Source organism: Sturnira hondurensis, unplaced genomic scaffold, assembly GCF_014824575.4.
Source record: "Sturnira hondurensis isolate 20B ecotype Veracruz unplaced genomic scaffold, ASM1482457v3 Scaffold0010428, whole genome shotgun sequence".
Classification (NCBI taxonomy): domain Eukaryota; kingdom Metazoa; phylum Chordata; class Mammalia; order Chiroptera; family Phyllostomidae; genus Sturnira; species Sturnira hondurensis.
Window position 1 is genome coordinate 21,646,932 of NW_028083059.1, and position 20,258 is coordinate 21,667,189.

The 20,258-nt window shown below is 36.2% G+C and overlaps 1 protein-coding gene across 6 annotated transcripts in view; it reads left to right on the plus strand.

Annotated features, from left to right (window-relative positions):
* ROBO1 (roundabout guidance receptor 1) overlaps positions 1-20,258 on the plus strand; it is a 414,052-nt gene that overhangs the window by 268,875 nt on the left and 124,919 nt on the right. For all 6 annotated transcript variants that reach the window (XM_037059025.1, XM_037059024.1, XM_037059028.1 and 3 more), the window contains exon 3: positions 392-549. In XM_037059025.1, the coding sequence (XP_036914920.1) occupies positions 392-549 (158 nt within the window). The remainder of the gene's footprint in view (positions 1-391; positions 550-20,258) is intronic.

A 20,258-nucleotide genomic window follows, 5' to 3' on the forward strand; every position in this document is an offset into this window, starting at 1 on the left:
TTAGTAATAGAAAGCATCATCCCAGTGTGTTATTTAAGTAAAAAGAAGATTCAGCTATATTCATGAGCACATGGATGAGAAAATGTAGGCAGTAAGTAGAGAAGAAATGCAAGTTAAAGATAAGCCAAATCCTAACTAAGAGGGCACCAAGCAGCAAAATACACTTGCCCACTGGCCTGTGAAAGAATATCAAATCGTCCCTGCTGTGTATGCATAAGTTTAGATATCTTTATTCAGTTGCACATGTCTGTAAGTAGATGCAGATTCTCCGAAATTCATTCAGATAGCTGTTGGTAGTAGTTTATTACAATGCTTTTTTTTTTGGCTGAATTTCAGTGATAAGGACCATATATATACCACTGAGTATAATGATTTCATCTTGTTCCTGCAGTATTACGGGATGACTTCAGACAAAATCCTTCTGACGTCATGGTAGCTGTCGGGGAGCCTGCAGTGATGGAGTGCCAGCCCCCACGAGGCCATCCTGAGCCCACCATTTCATGGAAGAGAGATGGCTCCCCACTGGATGATAAAGATGAAAGAATAACTGTGAGTACTGGATTCAGCAGTGAGGAACACTTAGAGATCTAGCCATGTATTTCTTCACCAAAGGAAAAATATGAAGGCGTTTTTTTTTTGTTTTCTTTTTTAATGTATTGATCTTAGAGAAAAACAGGAAGGAGGGGAGACAGAGAGAGAGAGACATTTATAATTTGTTGTTCCACTTCTTTATGCATTCATTGGTTGCTTCTTGTACATGTCATGACTGGAGATCGAACCTGCAATCTTGTCATATTGGGACAATGCTCTAACCAACTGAGATGCCTGGCAAGAGTGTTTCTTTTAATAAACTGTTGTATTTATTATCTCCTGTTTTTAATTTTTCTTTTAAAATACATAGATTTTAACTCTCCTTGTATGAACATGAAAATAAGTGAGGAAAATGTATGTTGCTCAGTTCGAAGATTAGTAAAAGAAAACTTTAGTTTGTGTTAATGTCTAAAAGTTAACAGTTTTATATATGACTTAATGACTATCATAACTCAGACCATGTCACACTTCCATATGTTACAGTAAAAATGGTAAAAAAAACAACAACAGTCATTTAGTGTATTTCCATAGAGCCTCTTAAAAGTGACTTTGGGGTTTTTTCTGTTTCTGCTTTTTTATTGCTTTCTGTTTTATAGAGTTTAATATTGTTTCTGAAAAATAAAATCATATCTGAATGATGGTTAATGATGGATTTACTCATTCTAAAATAAAATTGTGTGACTAGATTATTAGATTTCAAAATTCTGTTGTGATATATGCAGAGTAGTAACTAACGATGCATTTTCCTCTTGATGCCAGTGGTTCTCTGTGACTCTTTGCTTCTTCTTCTCATTTTTGTATTGTGGAAAGTATTTACTAAACCACCTAAATAACCAAGCTCTCATCGATCCTATCATTGTACAAGTGTTTCCCTTTGCCAGTTTCTTTGTTCTGCACACTCTCTCTGTCCATTGTGAATTCATTGACCAAGTTCCCCAGGAGAAAAACAAGGTTATAACAAGACAACATATTCCTATTTATGCCTGTACTATTTAGGAACAACCAATTAACAAATTAACATGAGAATTAAATAGTGACAAAAATAGACAAGGTTGTGGTAGACAAGGTTTTAGGGAGCTTGAAAGAAAATCAGGCATTTATCCTGAAACTGAGCTGAATTAGTATCTCAAAAGATTTTTATAACTCAAGGAATGGGAGTAAGAATAACCTAGCTTCACTTTTAAGCATTCTTTTATAGTTCTACAGAGTGAACTCCAGATGGAAACATCAGTTTTGAGAAATGGAGACAAGATCACAGGGGAATGGAGAGGACAGGAACAAATGCTTCTCTTATTAGTGTTAACAGATTCCTTTCAGACTTATACACAATTCAGATAATATTTTTCTTAAAAACATATTTTAAGTCATTTAATTATCATTATCTTTAACTCCCATTTCCCTGACCTAATGATTCACACACACTAAAACCATTATTATCCTTCTCCCCCATGTCTTTACTGATGACCTACTTGTGTTTAATACAAATTAATGACAAATTTTCAGCATTGGAGATGCAGCATTAAATAGCTGCATCTTGTGAGTGTCCTTGTGGATTTTATATCCTGTGATTGAATGTGCAAATAAAATAAAAATAGATAGTATAATATATAGTACATTAGATTATAGTAAGTGCTATAAACAATAAAGTAATATGAGGTGGACAGGTGAGTTCAGTTTGGGGAAGAATCTCAGATTTAAATAAGATGACCAGAGGATGCATCACATAAAGACTGGAGAAAAATTGCCCTGGCTGGTGTGGCTCAGTGGACTGAATACCTGCCTATGAACCAAAGGGTTGCCGGTTCGATTCCCAGTCAGGGCATTTACCTGGGTTGTAGGCCAGGTCCCCAGTGGGAGGACATATGAGAAGTAACCACACATTGATGTTTCTCCCCCACTCTCTCTACCACCCTTCCCTTCTATCTAAAAATAAATAAATAAAATGTTTAAAAAAAAAGTCTGGAGAAAAATTGAGGGAGGGAACTTTCCAGGTATCTGGGAAAGTAGTCTAAGTGGACAAACAGTAAGTTTAAAGACCCTACGGTAGGGCATAACTAGCAGATTCACAAAAGAGCAAAGTTGTTGGTGTGGGTTGAATAGAGTAAGTACAGTTGAGATTTGGAAGAGGTGGCATCAGTAGTAACAACTAGCCAGAGTGGACTGTGTAGGCCGTTATAGGCCTTATAAGTATTTTGGCTTTTATTCCCTGAGGGCGTTGTAAAGCACCACAGGTTTCTCAGCACAGACCTCTGCTGTTTTACAGAGGCACTGAAGGATTAATAGCAGAAGCAGCAAGGCAAGATTGGAGGTTTTTAGCTGTCTGGGCAAGAAGCAAATGGTGCTTTGGTCCAGTCTGCTAGGAGGAGAGGTAGTGAAGAGTAGATTTGGGATCTGCTATGAAGCATTAGCTCACGGGATTTGCTAGTGTATTGGGCATGGCTTGTTAGAAAGAGAGAAGAATCAAGGATTACTGTAATGCATTGGTCTGAGTCACTGAAAAGATAGGGGTGCCATTAACTGAGATGGCATTGTCTAGAAAAAGAAGATTTGGAGTGGAAGGTTTCAAGAGCTCAGCTTTAGACATTGTAATTTTGAAATCTCATTAGATATCCATAAATGTCAAATAGGCAGTGGAAACATGAGTCAGAAATTCAGAGCTGGGGTTGAGGCTGGAGAAAAAAATTGACTTGTGGTAGACATAACAAGTACTTATGACGGCGCAACCTACCCCTCCTTCTGGGCAGATGAAAGGCTCTGCTTCCCAGCTTCCTTGCTGTAGGGCAGACCAATTTGGCCAGTTCAGCTTCATGGGCTGGGAGGGGAAATTATAGATAGTAAGCACTACTGAGTGAACCTTCAGCATGCTCTTTTCCATGGGGTCTCCAAGAAGTGCATGTGTTCCAGGTAGTGAGGCTCCAACAGGAGGCCACCCAGAGCCCGGGCCCGGGAGTCATGTGCAGCAGAACTTCCCACCCCATGTCTGGCTTCCCATGCTGGGCTTCCCATGGTGGGCACGTAGAATGAATGAGAAGCAAATCTTCGTTGTATTAAGTCACAGAGAATCCCTTACCACAGACTAATGTGGCCTATTTTGACAAATATGGGAATCATCAGCATGTATATATTATTTAAAAATGGGAGAATGGAATTCACCAAAGAGCTTTGGTTTGTGTGTGTATTTTGTTTTATATCTGCACATTTTTGTAACAATAACAGTTTAAAACCACTCTTGTAAATTACATTTTTTAAAAAATCATTGAATGCCCTGTTGTATCCTGGATTGACTTTGAAAAATAGTTATATTTATGCAATTACGTTTAATTTATTGTGTGGCCTTCATTTACTTTTGGCGGTCCAGAGGGCGCTATCCTGTTCATAACCAGTACCAGATCCCCCCGTTACTAACTGTTTAGGGACAGTATTATAAGGACCACCCCCAAACGGCCTAAAACACTTTAAAGCTGCAATAACCTATGACCATAAAATGGTGCCAAAATGTTAATGTATAAATATTTCAAAATCATGTAAATGCTGCCAAAATGATGATTCACGATAGTGTTCCATATGCTAGGAAGTTGTAACATCTGAAACTTTTACTATTTCTAAGACCATCTGTGTGTTTTGTGTAAGTTGTGACTGTTAAACTGATGAAACACCAGAGGTAAAAGGCACATTTATACATGAAGGGAAATGAATAGATTAAATATCAGCAGTTTGGATATTTAGATCATAATTGTTTTTTTTTATTTTCTTTATTTAGGCAAAACTAAAATTAGGTAATTAAAAAAAACCGTAGAATAGAAACAGAATGCCCAACGTTATGTCCATTTTCTTTCAAAAAATGAAAGTACATTCTTCATAGCTGTTGTTTATTAGATATTTTAGGTGAGTCTTCTCTTCTAAGCTTTGTTTTCAAATGATAGCTTTCATTTCTGCTGTTCATGTACTTTGCCAAATGGGTTGAGTACAGATGAACAGGAGATTAAAGCCCATAATATCTCTCTGAAAGCTGCACGGGTATTGCTACAGTTTGGGTTGGAGGAATTTCTAGAGTTCTTTAATGTGGTGATTCTCTTTGTTGAAAATTTGAAGTACAACTGGCCCACCTGTGAGAACAAAGACACACCCTCCAAGTAGAAAGGAAATATATAATTGAATTGTAGCTGCACCTGTATTTTTTGATGTTAAAACATTTCTTTTTACATTGACCTGGATTCTGAGCCAGATTTCAGATCTATGATGATTATAAACCAGGAATAGATAAATAACCTTGTCTTGGTTTTCTACCTGAAGAAGAATGTTTTAGAACTCTGTTGGCACTTATTTCTTAGAATAATTTGAAGGAGGCCTCAGATGATGGTGTTCTTCATTGTTTCTAAACATAAGTGTTTATATTTAGAATTAGAAATAGAAGTAGTTTATCTGGCAGGCTGGATTAAATAGATTGACTTCAGACATCTGAGACTTAGCCATAGCCATTTTTATTAATAAATGAAATCCATTCAGAGAGATGAATTTGAGTACCAATGACTTCTTTTTGATATAGAACAACATTCAGATGTACCTTATAGAAAGGGATGTATTTATTTCATTACATTACATTTTGGAAGTATTGTACTGACTTTCAAGATTATTTTGTAAGATTGCCCAGTGAAGACTATTAAGGTTGAGAAGAAAATATGAAATATTGCAAATATGTTCATGTTCAAAAAATAAACTAGCATTCTCTTGAATTGAAGAGAAAGGCAAATACAGTTGAAAATAAATATCACAAATACTTTTCTAGATTATAAAAGGCCTGAATTATGACTCTAGCCAGTGTGGCTCAGTTGGTTGGAGCATCTTCCTGTAACTGAAAGGTTATGGGTTTGATTCCCCATCAGGGCATATATCTAGGTATTGGGTTCAGTTCCTGGTCTAGGGGCTTACGGGAGGCAACCAGGCAGTGTTTTCTCACACACCGATGTTTCTATCCCTTCCTCTGTCCCTTCCTCTGTCCCTTCCTCTGTCCCTTCCTCTGTCCCTTCCTCTCTTCCTAAAAGCAATGAAAAAATGTCCTCCAGTGAGGATGGAAAAAAAAAGGCCTTCACTATGTAAAAGATGATGAATTATGGAATTATGTTGATTAAAACCTGACAAGTAGACCCCCAAAAAGCCAAGGAAAATGGCTTTTTAGTATGTTTTTTTTTGGATTTCTGATCAGAGTGAAAAGTTATTGGTAATGAGAGAAGAGAAAGTTGCCGATGACAAAACATTGTGAAAAGGTATTAAATTTACTTTCAGATTTACCACTTAGTTTATATTTGTTGACCTGGGTGATGTTAATAGTATCTTAGTGAAGACTGAAGTGTTTTATAAACCAGCATCATTTTTGGGATCACATACAATTGCACAAAGTCTGAGGCATCAGCTTCCCACACCTTTCTATTGGGTCTCTGAGATGAACACCTTACAGGAATTGCAGGCATAGAGATGGAAGGAAGTATAGCCAATTTCTCATGGAGGATAGCATATAAATAAAGCTTATTTAATTACTTATTACATGTATAAGAACACATATATTAATAAACTAAAATATTAAGCTATCCAATTGTACCTAGGTGGGGACAAATGAAACAGTGACCACCACAGTGACCAAGTAGTTTTCCTCAACATTTGATAAATTGGGATAGCAAATTGATACCACAATTTTAATAAAACAAAGTGATAATTGTATGTATGTATATATATATATGTGGTCTGATGATTTATTACTAGGAATTAAACCTTTTAATTTGAATTAGTAATCAAATATTTATAAAAACAACAGTGAATTCTTAATTCCTGGAACATAGTAAATATGCAATACATGTTTATGGAATGTTGCAAGCTTTTCTGCTTAAGACTCTCATGAAAAAAGTTGAAGAATAATTTCTCCATTTTTAAAAATTTTATTGAATATATTGGGTTGACTTTGGTTAATTAGGGTCATATAGGTTTCAAGTGTGTATTTCTATGATACATAATCTGTATATTTGCATTGTGTGCCCACCACCCAAAGTCAACTCATTTTCCATTACTGTATATTTGAACTCCATTACCCCTTACTATCCCCCACTGCATTCACTCTGATAACCACCATAGTGTTGTCTATGTCTGAGTTTCTGTTTTTTTACCCTTTTTTTTCAATCTGAGATTTTTCAAACAAAATGTCAAGTTTTAGAAATGGTTATTGTAGGTACACCAACAATTTACTAATCTACACTATAGTAGTAACAATGCCTATTGTGTTTTTAAGTCCCTGCCATGGACCAGATGTTTTGTATTATCTCACTTAGTTCCCTTGAACACTCAATAAGCTATTTTTTTTTTTCCCATTATGGCACACTGAGATCAGTCAGTTCAGTCCCCAGGAGAAGATGATGGAGGAGAAGGAGATGGTGATGATAATGAACACTTAACGGAGTGCGTACTAGGTGCCAAACCCTATTCTGCCAACAATGTCGTCAGATAAATACTAAGAATTCACTAATGTAGTGATTAACTCCACATTGGCTAGAGGGAGGATTATGGGAGCAACTGGATTTTTGTCACTAATAACATTTCCTATGAGGTCCTATAAATTTTCCTCATGTATAGTGACTCTGATTTGCTCTCAGTGCCAAAGACAGTAACTCTTAGCTTCCACTACAAAGCATTGTCTTTACAGGGATCTGGACAGTTTAGTTCACACAGTGGAGGTTATGGTAGTCTTGAAACTAAGTTTCACATGTTTGAGAATTAGTCTTATTATATCCAGTACTGAAAACTGTAACAGAATAGATTTATAAAATTTGAAGTTTAGTAGTTTCACAAAAGATGGTATCGAAGTGGCCAAGTTCAACCAAATGTTATAGTTGAGATAAACTAAAATTTATTTTGGACCTTACAAGTCTTATGTCAAAAGATATTAAAAGATTATCCAAAGAGGATGATAACTGTTCACCATTTGGCATTTAGGGAAAGAGGATTTATATTAAACAGAATATTGTGAATCGGTGAATTAATCAACTGGATGTACTTTAGAGTTAACTGTCCAAATTGTGGATTAGCCAGGTTCTAATACCATTAACTGTACACATTTTTAAAGTTATTGCTAAAAAATTAAGCAATTATGAGACATTATATAATGAGGGGTAACTGAGTTAAAAATTATTGATGTTATAGCGTGGCAGTTTTGTATCCATACAATAAAATATAGTAATATATTTTAGTGAAATACAGTAATATAGTAAATACAGTAACAATACAATCTAAATAGTGAGATCTTCCAAGACTTAATTCTGAATTCCAAAGTTACTTTCTTCATAAGAAAGTTCTTCTGTCATTTATCCTGAATAAGAAGTTTATTTTAGTATTTAAAAGAAGAGCTTAAAAGACATTTATCTTTTCATGTTTGAGAGAAATTCTTTACTTTCAAGCTAAAATTTAGAGATGGAAAAGACTTTACCCCTCCTCTGTGCATGTGGCTTTGTGACATAAACATTTTTGAGTGACTTGTGTTATTTCTTGAGATAAGTTGTGCCTTGAATTTTTTATTGTTTTTCCTGTTTCAATGGAGCATGCTACAAATCTTGCATATGCCTTAGTGATTTTGGTTTTGGTTAGTTAATTGAAAAAAAATTTGGACGATGGGGAAATAATTTTAAGTGATTTATTTCCATCAAAGCCATCATACAATCAGAAACCATGTAATTGCCAATTCATCTGCTTATCACATAGTTATATTAAGAGTTATCTTCTTTGAAAAATGTGGAAAATGTTCATGGTGTTAATTTGTTTTAACATTACGTGCAACCATATTTAGTAGCCTTTTCTTTAGATTTTACTTAGATGGGATGAGTAACCGTCCTGGTTTTCCGGAAACTGTCCCGTTGTTAGCACTGAAAATCCCCAGTCCTAGGAAAAACCCTTGGTTCTGGGAAAAGTGAGACAGTTGTTTACCCTGAGCCTGGCTAGTGGCTTAAAGGAATCGGTTTATATGTGAGGGACAAATCACATACATGCATGGCAAGTAAAAAGTAGTTAAAATAAATAAGAGTTTTAAGTATGTAAGTTCTTTCCTAAGCAAGTTAAGGACTGCAAAATCATTCATGAAGAAAGGATACAAATTCAGTTATACATTAAAAAACACTAACACTTCCTATTCCCATGCTAAAGAGGTACAGTTAAAATGCAACATACCCATTCTTTTTCTAGGACTCTTCTGCTCCCTATGTGTCTTTATAGGTTTCTTTGGTTCCCCTTGTTGGTGTGATGTTTAGGTAAAAACTAGCTGACTCACATCCCACCCAAATCCCTGGTGTCCTCCAGATCCTTCGCAAATTTGGCAGTCAGCCTTCTTCTCGCCAATTGCTTCCTTTCCCCCAGATTCCCACATGTCTCCGTCCCAAGCCATCTGCTCCTCTTCTCTTCCTTCCATTAGTGGGTTTCCTCTCATTTTCCAGTTTCTTTCATTGTTCACTGTCTGTTGCTTCCTTTTCCTCTCTTCTCCCCTAAAGGAAATCAACACACTTAATGCAGCTGAGGTAAGCCCTTTCTCCCTGAGAAGTAAAATTTATGTTCCTGCAAAATAAACGTAGCTCTGTTGTATGAAGGTCAAAGGAAACTGGCGTAGTGAACTGAAATTTTTTTTCCTATCCATCTTACATGAAGAGGCATACACATTATATATTATATCTTTAAGAAGTAACAATGTTAGCGATGATGTAATTTGAAGTTAAATCAATATAAATCCATAATATGAATCATGAAACTAAAGGATTGAGTTTAAAAGTCAAATTTATGGTCTATATACTCTTTTATTTTCAAATTTAATAATCAAAACACAGTAGATTAATAAAATAAAATATAGATATGATTTATAATACCACATTATAACTTCAGGTTTCAATACCTATTCAACGCATGAACTTCTGAACATTTTGCTCTAAATTCCTCTCAAACAAATAGTCTAAAAATTTATGTAGAGCCACAAAAGACCCAAAATACCTTCAGCAATCATGAGAAAGAAAAATAAAGTTGGATGATATCAAACTATATTACAAGGCCATAGTATTGACACAAGAACAGGCATATGTGTCAGTGGATCAGAATAGAGAGCAAAGAAATAAACCTACATCTTTACGGTCAATTAATATTTAAAAACAAGGGGAAGGGACTAGTCAAGGAACATGTATGAATGACCCATGGACATGGACAACAGAGTGGGCTGGGTGGAGGAGAGCAAAGGGGGAAAAATTGGGATAACTGTAATAGAACAACAATAAAATACTTAAAAAAAGAGACAAATAAAATTTAAAGAAAAAATATGAAAAATAGGGAAGAATACACTATGAGGTTAAGACAGTCTATTCAATAAACAGCGTTGGGAAAATTGAACACATACGTGCATGAAAATGAAACTAGACCACTCACAGCATACACAAGAATAAACTCATAATGGATTAAAGACTTAAATGTAAGTCATGAAACCATACAAATCCTAAAGGAAAACATGGGCAATAAAATTTCAGACACTTCTCATAGCGATATTTTTACTGATATATCTCCTTGGTCAAAGGAGACAGAGGAAAAAGTAAGCACATGGGAGTACATCAAACCAAAAAGTCTTTGTGCAGCAAAGGAAGCCATCAATGAAATGAAAAGACAGCTTACTGGATGGGAGAACACATTTGCTGATGATGCATCTGATAAGGGGTTAGTTTTTAAAATACATAAAGAACTTAACATTACTGAACACCAAGAAGAAAACCAAATAAAAAATGCACAAAAGACCTGAATAAACATTTATCCAAGGAGGACGTACAGATGGCCAGTGTTCATATGAAAAAATTCTAATGTCACTGATGATCAGAGAGAAGCAAATAAAAACCACCATAAAATCCTTTCAGCATGAAATCAACAAACAACAAGTGCTGGCAAGGGCGTGGAGAAAAGGGAACCCTTGTGCACTGTTGTTGGGAATACAAGATTGGCACAACCACTGTGGCAAGTATTATGGTGTTGCCTCAAAAAATCGAAAATGGAACTACATTATAACCGAGTGATTCTGCTTCTGAGAATATATCCAAAAAACCTGAAACACTGCTTTGAAAGAAGACATGCTCCCCTATGTTCATTGCAGTGTTACTCACACTAACCAAGATCTGGAATCAGCCCAAGTGCTTATCAGTAGCTGAGTGGATAATTTTTTTTAAAAAGCTGTGGTACATTTAAACAGTGTAATGTTAGCCATGAAAGAGAAGAAAATCTTACCTTTTGCTACATCGTGGATTGGACCTGAAGGTTATTGTCTTAAGTGAAGTAAGCCAGAGAAAGGCAAATACCATAAGAACTCACATGTGGAATCTAATGAACCAAATAAACTAACCAATAAAATAGAAACAGAGGCATGGACACATGGAACTGACTGACAGCTGTCAAAGGGTAGGGAGTTTGGGGGCTGGGTGAAAGAAGGTGAAGGGATTAAGTATAAACACACATACACACACATGTACATAGCATATCACACACACATAAAATAGATAGACACTGTGGCATTAGCCAGGGGGAAAGGGGTGTGTGAGGTAGATGGAGGTGGGCAAAAGAGGGAAATGAGGATGGACAGAGACTCCTTGTGGCGATGGGCACACAGCGTATTGTATGGGTGATGTTTCATTGGGCTGTACACTTGAAGCCAGTGTGCTTTTACGAACTAATGTCATCTCAATACACTCAATAAGAAAGAACACGATTATTCTATCCATAAAAAGCAAATGAAACTGGAAAATGTACTCCAGCCAATCAAATAACCTCATTTTTTTCAAACAGCCTCTGATTTGTGATTATGATAAGTGACTTACAAACGTATAAAATACATTGTTTCCATTTGTGGAACATATCAGCTGATTATACCTATATCAGTTCATGGTTTCATTGTGAGACTTCAATGAGAAATACATATTAATAGTCATTATAAATAGTGACAACTCTATACTCATTAGTACTGGGTGTTCTGGTTACTTTTGTTGTTTGCATACCTGCCTGAACTCAGGATTCTGTCACCAAAACCTTAATGGGAAAGAAAAATAAAAAACTCTTTGTGTTATAATGATTTCAACTATTCTAAATTAAAAAAAACGTACAAATGTTTATGAGAAAAGATCCATTGTTTATGTATCTTGAAAAGTTCTATCTACAGCTGATAAACAACTGTGAGAAAAATTTCTGTTTTCCAGAATTGCCGTGAGTATTTAGTGTCGGTGAATATTACGGGTAAATAAAGTATCTAATACTAGTATTAAGAAACTAATTCAAGTCCTATGTATGCCTTATTGTGGAATGCAATGCTCAACTAGAAAGTCTTCAAGAGAACTAAGCCTCGCTGCCCTAAGGCATTCGCTATGTATAATAAATTGACTTTTCTCCTGTGCATTCAGAACAGCTCTAGTTACTTACAGCGCTCTGAGTCATTGAGAAATGCTGAGAGATTCAGATGAGGATCACTGGTCGAGAGAGGCTGGTTTATCTTGCTAAGAAACATCCTAAACCTTTCCAAACACTTGTAATTTTATTTAAATAATTGCACATATACTCATCATGCCTGGACACTGAAACTGGAATGAAGAAAGCCAAGCATTTCAGACCCCCACATGAAATCCAAGTGCTCTTTTCAAAAGCATTCTGCGTTCTAGCACAGACATTAGTTTAAATGACAATATAATCATAAATATATTTCCAGTGAGTATTTGGTTGTTCTTCCAGCTTTTCATTTGTGGGGTTACATGGGCATTTAAAAGCTTCAATGTCAAGAACTTGAAGTGCCAAATTACTAAATTCTTTGCATATGCTGTTCCCTCTGCCTGAACTGTTCCTTTCCTGTCCCTAACTAAACCCGTTTTGTCTGATGCACTCATTTTCCAAGTTAAAGGCAACGTTTTCAGAGGAGCTTTCTGCAAAGCCCCACTATGCACACCCACAGTAGGTATATCATCCTGTTAAATGTTTCCTTTTCCTTTTGCTACATATTTTTCCTTTAATCCTCTACAATTCATTATTTATATATAACTCCTCTAATATGCATAAGACACATAAGGGTCTGCTGTATTCCCTGGATCTGTCTTATAGTAGGAGCTCAATACATATTTCTTCAAAAATGTTAAATGAATGAAATAGGAATCAAAATAATGTCTTCTAACAGCCCTGGCCAGTGTGCTCAGTGGTTTGGAATTTCGTCCCGTAAATGGAAAGGTTATAGGTTCAATCCCTGGTGGAGGCACTTACAGAGGCAAGCAATCAATGTGTCTCTCTCACATCTTTGTTTCTCTCTCTTTCTCTCTTTTTTCCTCTCTCTCTCCCTCTCCCTTCTTCTCTCTCTCTAAAGGCAATGAAAAATGTCTTGGGTGAGGGTAATTTTTTAAAGTAATAATGTCTTGTAGCATACCCAGAACTGTAAAGTTGCTACTCTGAATGTACACAATTTTATTTCAATATATATTTGTATATTTACCTTCTCATTCACTTTTAAAATGGAAAGGTGGTATCATCCACACCATTACTTTTTCTAAAGCATCATTTTTCATCGGCTTAACAGATAAAGTGGGAAGATGTGTCCCACCAGTTAATTATACGAGTAAATATATTTCTCTGCTTACATGTACAGAATCTTAGACATAGAGCTAACTTGAGAGATTTTTTATGCAAGTCACTTCATATTTTTTACTGTTTTCAGTGCTTTATTTAATTCTCACAAAAGCCCTATAAGGTAGGTGCTATTGGAGAGGTCTGTATTTTTATCTTTTAAGTATATTTTATTGATTATGCTATTACAGTTGTCCCATTTTTCCTCCTTATCCCTCTCCGCCCTACACTCCCCCTCCCACCAGCCTTCCTCTGCCCATGTCCATAGATCATACATATGATTTCTTTGCAAGTCCCTTCATTTTTAAGAAAAGAAAAGTCAAGGAGTTGATTTGCCTTAAGTGACTTAATGGATCTGTATTGTGAGTCAGGCGTAAGAGTCAGACCACACAACACCAGTCTTTTTTTCTGTTCTGATTCTTCACATGACAAATTAGAACTGATCAACCTTTATAAGATGATGCTTAAATTTGATTAAGATATGTCCTATACAGAGGGCCCAGAGATATATGAAAGGATGCTCAGTATCACTAGTCATCAGAGAGATGCAAATTAAAAGCACAATGAGATACCACTTTATACTGCTCAGAACAACCATCATAAACAAATCAACAAACAATAAGTGCTGACAAGGCTGTGGACAAAAGGTAATGCAGACTGGCACAGCCACTGTGGAAAACAGTAAGACAATTCCTTAAAAAAAACCTAAAAATGGAACTGCCTTTTGACCCAACAATTCTACTGTTGGGGTTGTACCCTAAGAATCGCAAAACACTAATTCAAAAGAACCTATGTACCCCCATGTTCATAGCATAATTTACAATAGCAAAATGCTGGAAGCAGCCTAGGTGCCCATCTGTAAATGAGTGAATAAAAAACCATGGTGCATTTACACAATGGAATTCTATGCAGCAGAAAGAAAGAAGGAGCTCCTACCCTTTGCGACATCATGGATGGAACTGGAGAGCATTATGCTAAGTGTAATAAGCCAGGCAGTGAAAGACAAATACCATATGATCTCACCTATAATGGGAACCTAATTAACAAAACAAACAAGCAAGCAAAATATAACCAGAGACATGGACATAAAGAACAAACTGACAGTAACCAAAGGGGAGGAGAGAGGGAAATAATGGGGAAAGAAGGGAAAGGGTCCTCAGGGAACATATATAAAGTATCCATGGACAAAGCCAAAGAGGGGTAGGATTAAAGGTGGGAGGTGGGGGTGGGTGCAGCAGGGGAAAGGGGTGGGGTGGGGAAATGGAGACAACTGTATTTGAACTATAATAAAAAATGATAAAAAAAGATATGTCTTAACAAAATATCCACGGGTAAAATGTTTTCACTGGATTAATATACAACTTTTTCACCTTGTTTTATACTCTAAATTCAGTATCTTCTGTCTTGGCATCAGTGTAAAAAGTAGTATTTTCAATGTATAAGGTTTAATAGCTTCACCTGCTTATGTATATGTTAGATACAAATATGACTTTGTATAAATTTGATGAACAATTCTGTGCATAATTTTGCTTTATCGGGCATGTTTTAAAGAACATATCTTAAGAAATTGTCTTCTTAGGTTGCCTCAGAATTTCATTCAAAAATAATATTTACGTTTGTAATTGTAATTTTTGTGTTTGCTCATGATGGCCCAGATATTTTTTTTTTCTGTTTACCACAGGCAGAATGAATTGTCATCTTTAAAAAAATCAAAAATTCAAAAGTGTACTTCTTTAGAACATGGTCCAAAATGCAGAAATCAAAGAAATTATTTTCAACCTTTAAATTTCAAATTATTTTAAAACTGAGCATGTTAAAGGGGGTTGGGATTTTTTAATATTATTTTAAATTGGCTGAGATTGTCTTTATCTATTTCTTTATCTTGTCCATATTATCACTTTATTTAGAAACTTTCTCAAAGAATAATTCCAAATCATATGCTCAGGTTGATGTCTCATCTCATACAGATTCTGCATTTTGTTTAAAGGCTAGCTGCATTAAAATCACTAATTGTTAGTATCTTTGACATCTGGCTACTTTAATTTTTATCTTTTAACCCCAGAGAATTTGATAATATTATAAATTGTACACTTGTAAAATAATCTGCTGTGCATTAACAAAATGATTAACAGATGGCACAGGTTTCCTCTTCTTAAGTCTTACAAATTGAGGTGATCTCAAAGCTTTAAAGACTGATCACACAAGAAGCAAGCTTATTGTTAAATCACCTTCAACAACATCATCTTGCATGGGAAAATTTTAAGAGCACTTGAACTTGATCTGTGTAATACTGGTTGAAAGTAATGGGAATTTGTCTCCTTGAGTGGATAAAGTGTGATTTACGAAGTAATCCGTTATGTCCTAGTTCTTTGCCTCACTCTTCTCTTACCTAGATATAGTGCATCACCATCCTGCCCTATGCGTCATGTGCATAAAAGATCATGTCACATCTCTCCATCTTTATTAGGGAAGCTTGTAAACACTGTGTTTAAACTTTAAACATGCCATGATGACAAATGCATGTTTATATTGGAAAAGTTGTTTCTCTGTATAGGAAATAATGTAAGGGATTCAGCAAAGAGGAAAAAAGGGTCCATGGACATGGACAACAGTGTGGCGATTGCTGGGGAGAGAGGGTATAGGGGACTAAATGGTAACGGAAAAAAAATAATACAATAAGGATTAAATTAATAAGAAGTTGCCTAACTATATTTCTCCTTAAAATAAGACATGTACATGTGAAGTGTTGACATACACATGTTTTCCCCACTAGATGGACTGATGGCAATTCAGTTGGATATCCAGATCAGCCAGGCTTAAGCATGGAGTGCAGTGGAGGGAGGACCGTAAGTCCAATTGGGAAGTCCACCAACAGCACCTATTTATTTCTTCCCCGAGCCTTGGTTCTTGGCTCAAGATCTGTACACTTACAAGACACTGCAAATGTGTAGTTTGGGCAGCGGGAAGCAAAGAAAATGTGAGCTCTTGTTTTCTGTCCAAAAGAAAGTGCTCTATGTAAACTTTACTTTGGCCATATGATCTCACCTTTAACAGGAAGCTAAACAACAAAACAAACAAGCAAGCAAATATAACCAAAGACACTGAAATAGAGAACAGGCTGACAGTGACCAGAGGGGAGAGGGGAGGGAATTTCAAGGGAAACAGGGGAGGGATTTAGAGGAACCTATATAAAGGATACATGGACAACTGAGAAGGGTGGAAATGGGAGGAAGGGGGGAGGATGGGGGGTGGGATGGGATGGGAGTAATAGAAAACTGTACTTGAAAAATAATTAAATAAAAAAATTGAAGAAAAATAAATAAATAAACTTTACTTTGTATCTGTGTAGAAGGAGCTCCAATCCATTTACTAAATGACCTGGTGCAAGTTTCTGATATTCTCTGAGCCTTTGTTTTCTCCATCCCCAAATAGGAAAATACGCCTCTCCTGTGAGACTTGTAAAACTGAAAGTTGACGCATCAAGTGATGTCCTGTATATAGCACATGTCGATATATTATGCTTCTTATTAATTACAGCAATAATGCTCCATATTTACCAATAATGTTTACTGCCCCAAACAACTTTTGAAATACTCTTTTATTTTGTTTTCACAGAAAACTGTAGAAATAAGGCAGCGGAGTGCATTTATTTTTAATAGTTATTTGTCTGTGAGTTAATCATTGAGTTCTCAGGAAATAGAAGTGAGTGTGGGTAATTCTGAAGCTTAATATAGCCCTCACAAAAAGTGTTCGTGTAAGCTGTAGCTCAAACTTTCTTCTCAAGAATTTATTCTCTTCCTCACATGTGTAGATTACCCTACTTGCTTTCTCTTAGGAAGTATGTAGATATATTTACACTTGTTTTAACATGTGCAGTGCTGAGGAGAAGAGTGTTATTGTCCCTGTCTTATCCCGTGTCCCTAATGAAATGGAGCGCTCATTGGCCAAATAACTGAACTAGGGTCTGGCATAGTCTCATAATCAATGAAAGAGAGTGAGCAACTGGCCACATGGATATTGAATCTCTGACCCTAGTTTGATGAGCCCTCACTGCGATTAATCCATTAAGCTTGTCTTGTAATTAAGCGTGCTCTCATTCAACTCTTTGGGATTAAAATACCAAAGATTGGGAATGAATGTTTAATGTGTAGCTACTCTTAACTTGTATAGAGTTGTCACAAATGGTATAAAATGCTTTTACAGATTTTTTATTTTGCAAATGACAAGTGTTTCCATAAAGTAATTACCTTTCTTAATATCCCCTACTTGATTTCCATAAATTCATTCTGCATTTCTGAATCCAAGAATCTTTTGCATACTCAACCTTGTTTTGACCTTGTCTGTCTTGGTTATATGTCTTCTTCAGAATATAAGTAAATTTAAATTTCAAAAGTAACAAATTACACACGGTGTCTGGAAAAGGTATTATCTTAGCAAGGCATTTGGTGGTGAGGGAAATTCTCACACTTGACCAAAATTATAGAGAAGAACTAAGAGTAAAAATCCATGGAGAGAAAAAGGGATTTACTGTTTGAAAAGTATTTTCAGCTGGTGTACTTGTGATATGAAAGAGCCAAGTGTTGGAAAATGATCTTTTCTCCCCTTGAATACTATGAGCATTTATCATCTTTATTTCTTCAGTATAGTCGTAATTCCTCTGCAGATTTTTAGTTCAGGCTGTCCTAACACGGACTGTATGTAAATTCAAAATTATAGCCAGATGGTTGGATAAGGTGATAAAAAGCAAACCTACTTTTGTAGGAAATGAAAATTGCCCACAAGACTTTGTTTTTACTTTTAAAAACAGCAGGACATTGTTTCAGGAGACCTGTGAAGGAACTAATACATTAACTTTAATAGCTGGGAGCTGAATTAATTTTTCATATGCATGCAGAGTACTACCATGTCATAACTAGAATTTTCACAGAGATAAAAATCAATCAGCTCTCTTACTTTGAGGAGCTAGATAGCAAAGGCTGTTTGCTTCCCAAACCACTCTTTATGGTGCCTCCTTTTTATAGGATTCGCTTTTGGGTTCTGATCTTAATGACTTGGGAACCAGACACCTGGGGAATCAGTGTAAGCCTCCCCTGTTTCATCTGCTATTTTACCAGCACTCAGCAGTCTGCTCCTGGTTTGGAATACGATAAATGAGAGAGGGCTTTCTTGGTTGATTGCTTTAGGCTCCATAACTCTGGCTCCATAACAAAGTGGGTGTCCAGGAGAAAATGGCAAGTTTGTGCCGTCATGTGGACACTGAGCCACACGTAAGCACAATAAGCGTGTTTTAAGGAAACTGTTTCTTTTTTTTCCCTTGTTAAAATTAGGATTCTTGAATAGGTCCTCTGGTGATATAAACCAGATAGATAGATAGATGGTAATTTATAACTTCACAATGAAAATCATCCTCTCCTTCGCTGCCTCTCTGTAGGGTGGCTCTGACTTACCTGCAATTATCCATGCAGCTCTTCCCAATGTCGTCTATAACCAAATTATTCTAGGTGTGCTTCTGCAGCAGCAGACAGCCAACTACCAACTTACAAGTCGCTCTAAGGAAGAAATGAAAAGTCTAGTAGCAGAAATGGAAAGAGTGGAGAAGTGCAGCTGCCACGGCCTAGGCAGCAGCCCTCCGGGCCTGTGTTCTCAGCTGGCAGCGCACCACGCTGTGCAGAGAGCCACGGGTTCCCACCGGGATAATTGCTATTTCTGCATGAGTCCCTTGTTGCTTCTCTCTCATGATCAAGTGTGTTTAAACTCCTGGCTGAAATCATGTTGGTTTTTAAATGGTAGTCTAAAGTGTACCAGCAAACAAATGAAACAGGATCATATTCTCTTTATTCACGAAGCCCAAGCAAATATGGGACGCCAGCAGAGGGATCTAATTGCCTATTTTTCCTCTCAGTTCCACTCCTAAGAGAACAGTTGAAAGATGTATAACAAGTTATGGTCTTCTTCTTGTAATGTCATTTCTTTTAATGGTACCAAGAAAAATGTAGAATTGTCATTTGATTGCTTTCAGTTTGTCATTTTCATATTTTCTTTCCAATGACTGTGTACTTACCCAGACGTTCTTTAGTTATATAAGATTTTTCTTGAATACCAAGGACATTATTTACACTTTAAGTAGGCTCTGAAAAAGGAAATGAGTTTGGGTAAGGATGGACATATTAAATATATTAGTAACATCTGGTAAAAACTCTATAATGTGATTGAAATCAGACTGAATTAAATATTTTTGATAATCTATAGTTAAAAATGTAAATATGAGCATATAATTTATTTTTTTTAGTTTAACCCCCATTGGGCTACAGCTGCTCTGCTTGTGTTGCAAATTTATGTTGAACTGGTCATAAGTTCACGGCAGCTTTTCGCAACAGCCTTGGGGTGAGCAGCATGGAAGCCAATCATATCTAATCAAAATACTCGAGTGGGTTGTAGTCAAAACAGTTCATTTCTTCTTCCTCCTTTTTCTCCTCTTCCTCCTCTTCCTCCTCCTCCTCTCTCTCTTAATTTAAGATCTGTGTGAAGCAGAATGAAATAACAATAAGGAGAGGTGAAAAAAATTTTAAAGATATTATTTATTTATTTTTAGAGAGAAGGGAAGGGAAGGAGAAAGAGAGGGAGAGAAACATCAGTGCGTGGTTGCCTCTCATGTGCCGCCGACTGGGGGTCTGGCCTGCAACCCAGGCATGTGCCCTGACTGGGAATCGAACTGGTGACCCTTTGGTTCCCAGCCCATGCTCAATCCCCTGAGCCACACCAGCCAGGGCAGGAGAGGTGAAAATTTTTTTTTAAAAAATTAGTTGAATTATAATGGCTTTTATGAAAAGTAGAAAGAATAATAAACTTTCTTATCCAGGAAGGAGCATTGTAATTTGGCCAACCTTGGTTTATTGTAAATATTTATCTAAAATAAAACTTAATGTTTGAGGCATAAATATGAAATTCCGTGGTCACAGATATGTGATATTATTTTGTGACAGAGGAAGGGAGACAGAAAGAACCATAGATTTATTATTCTACTTACT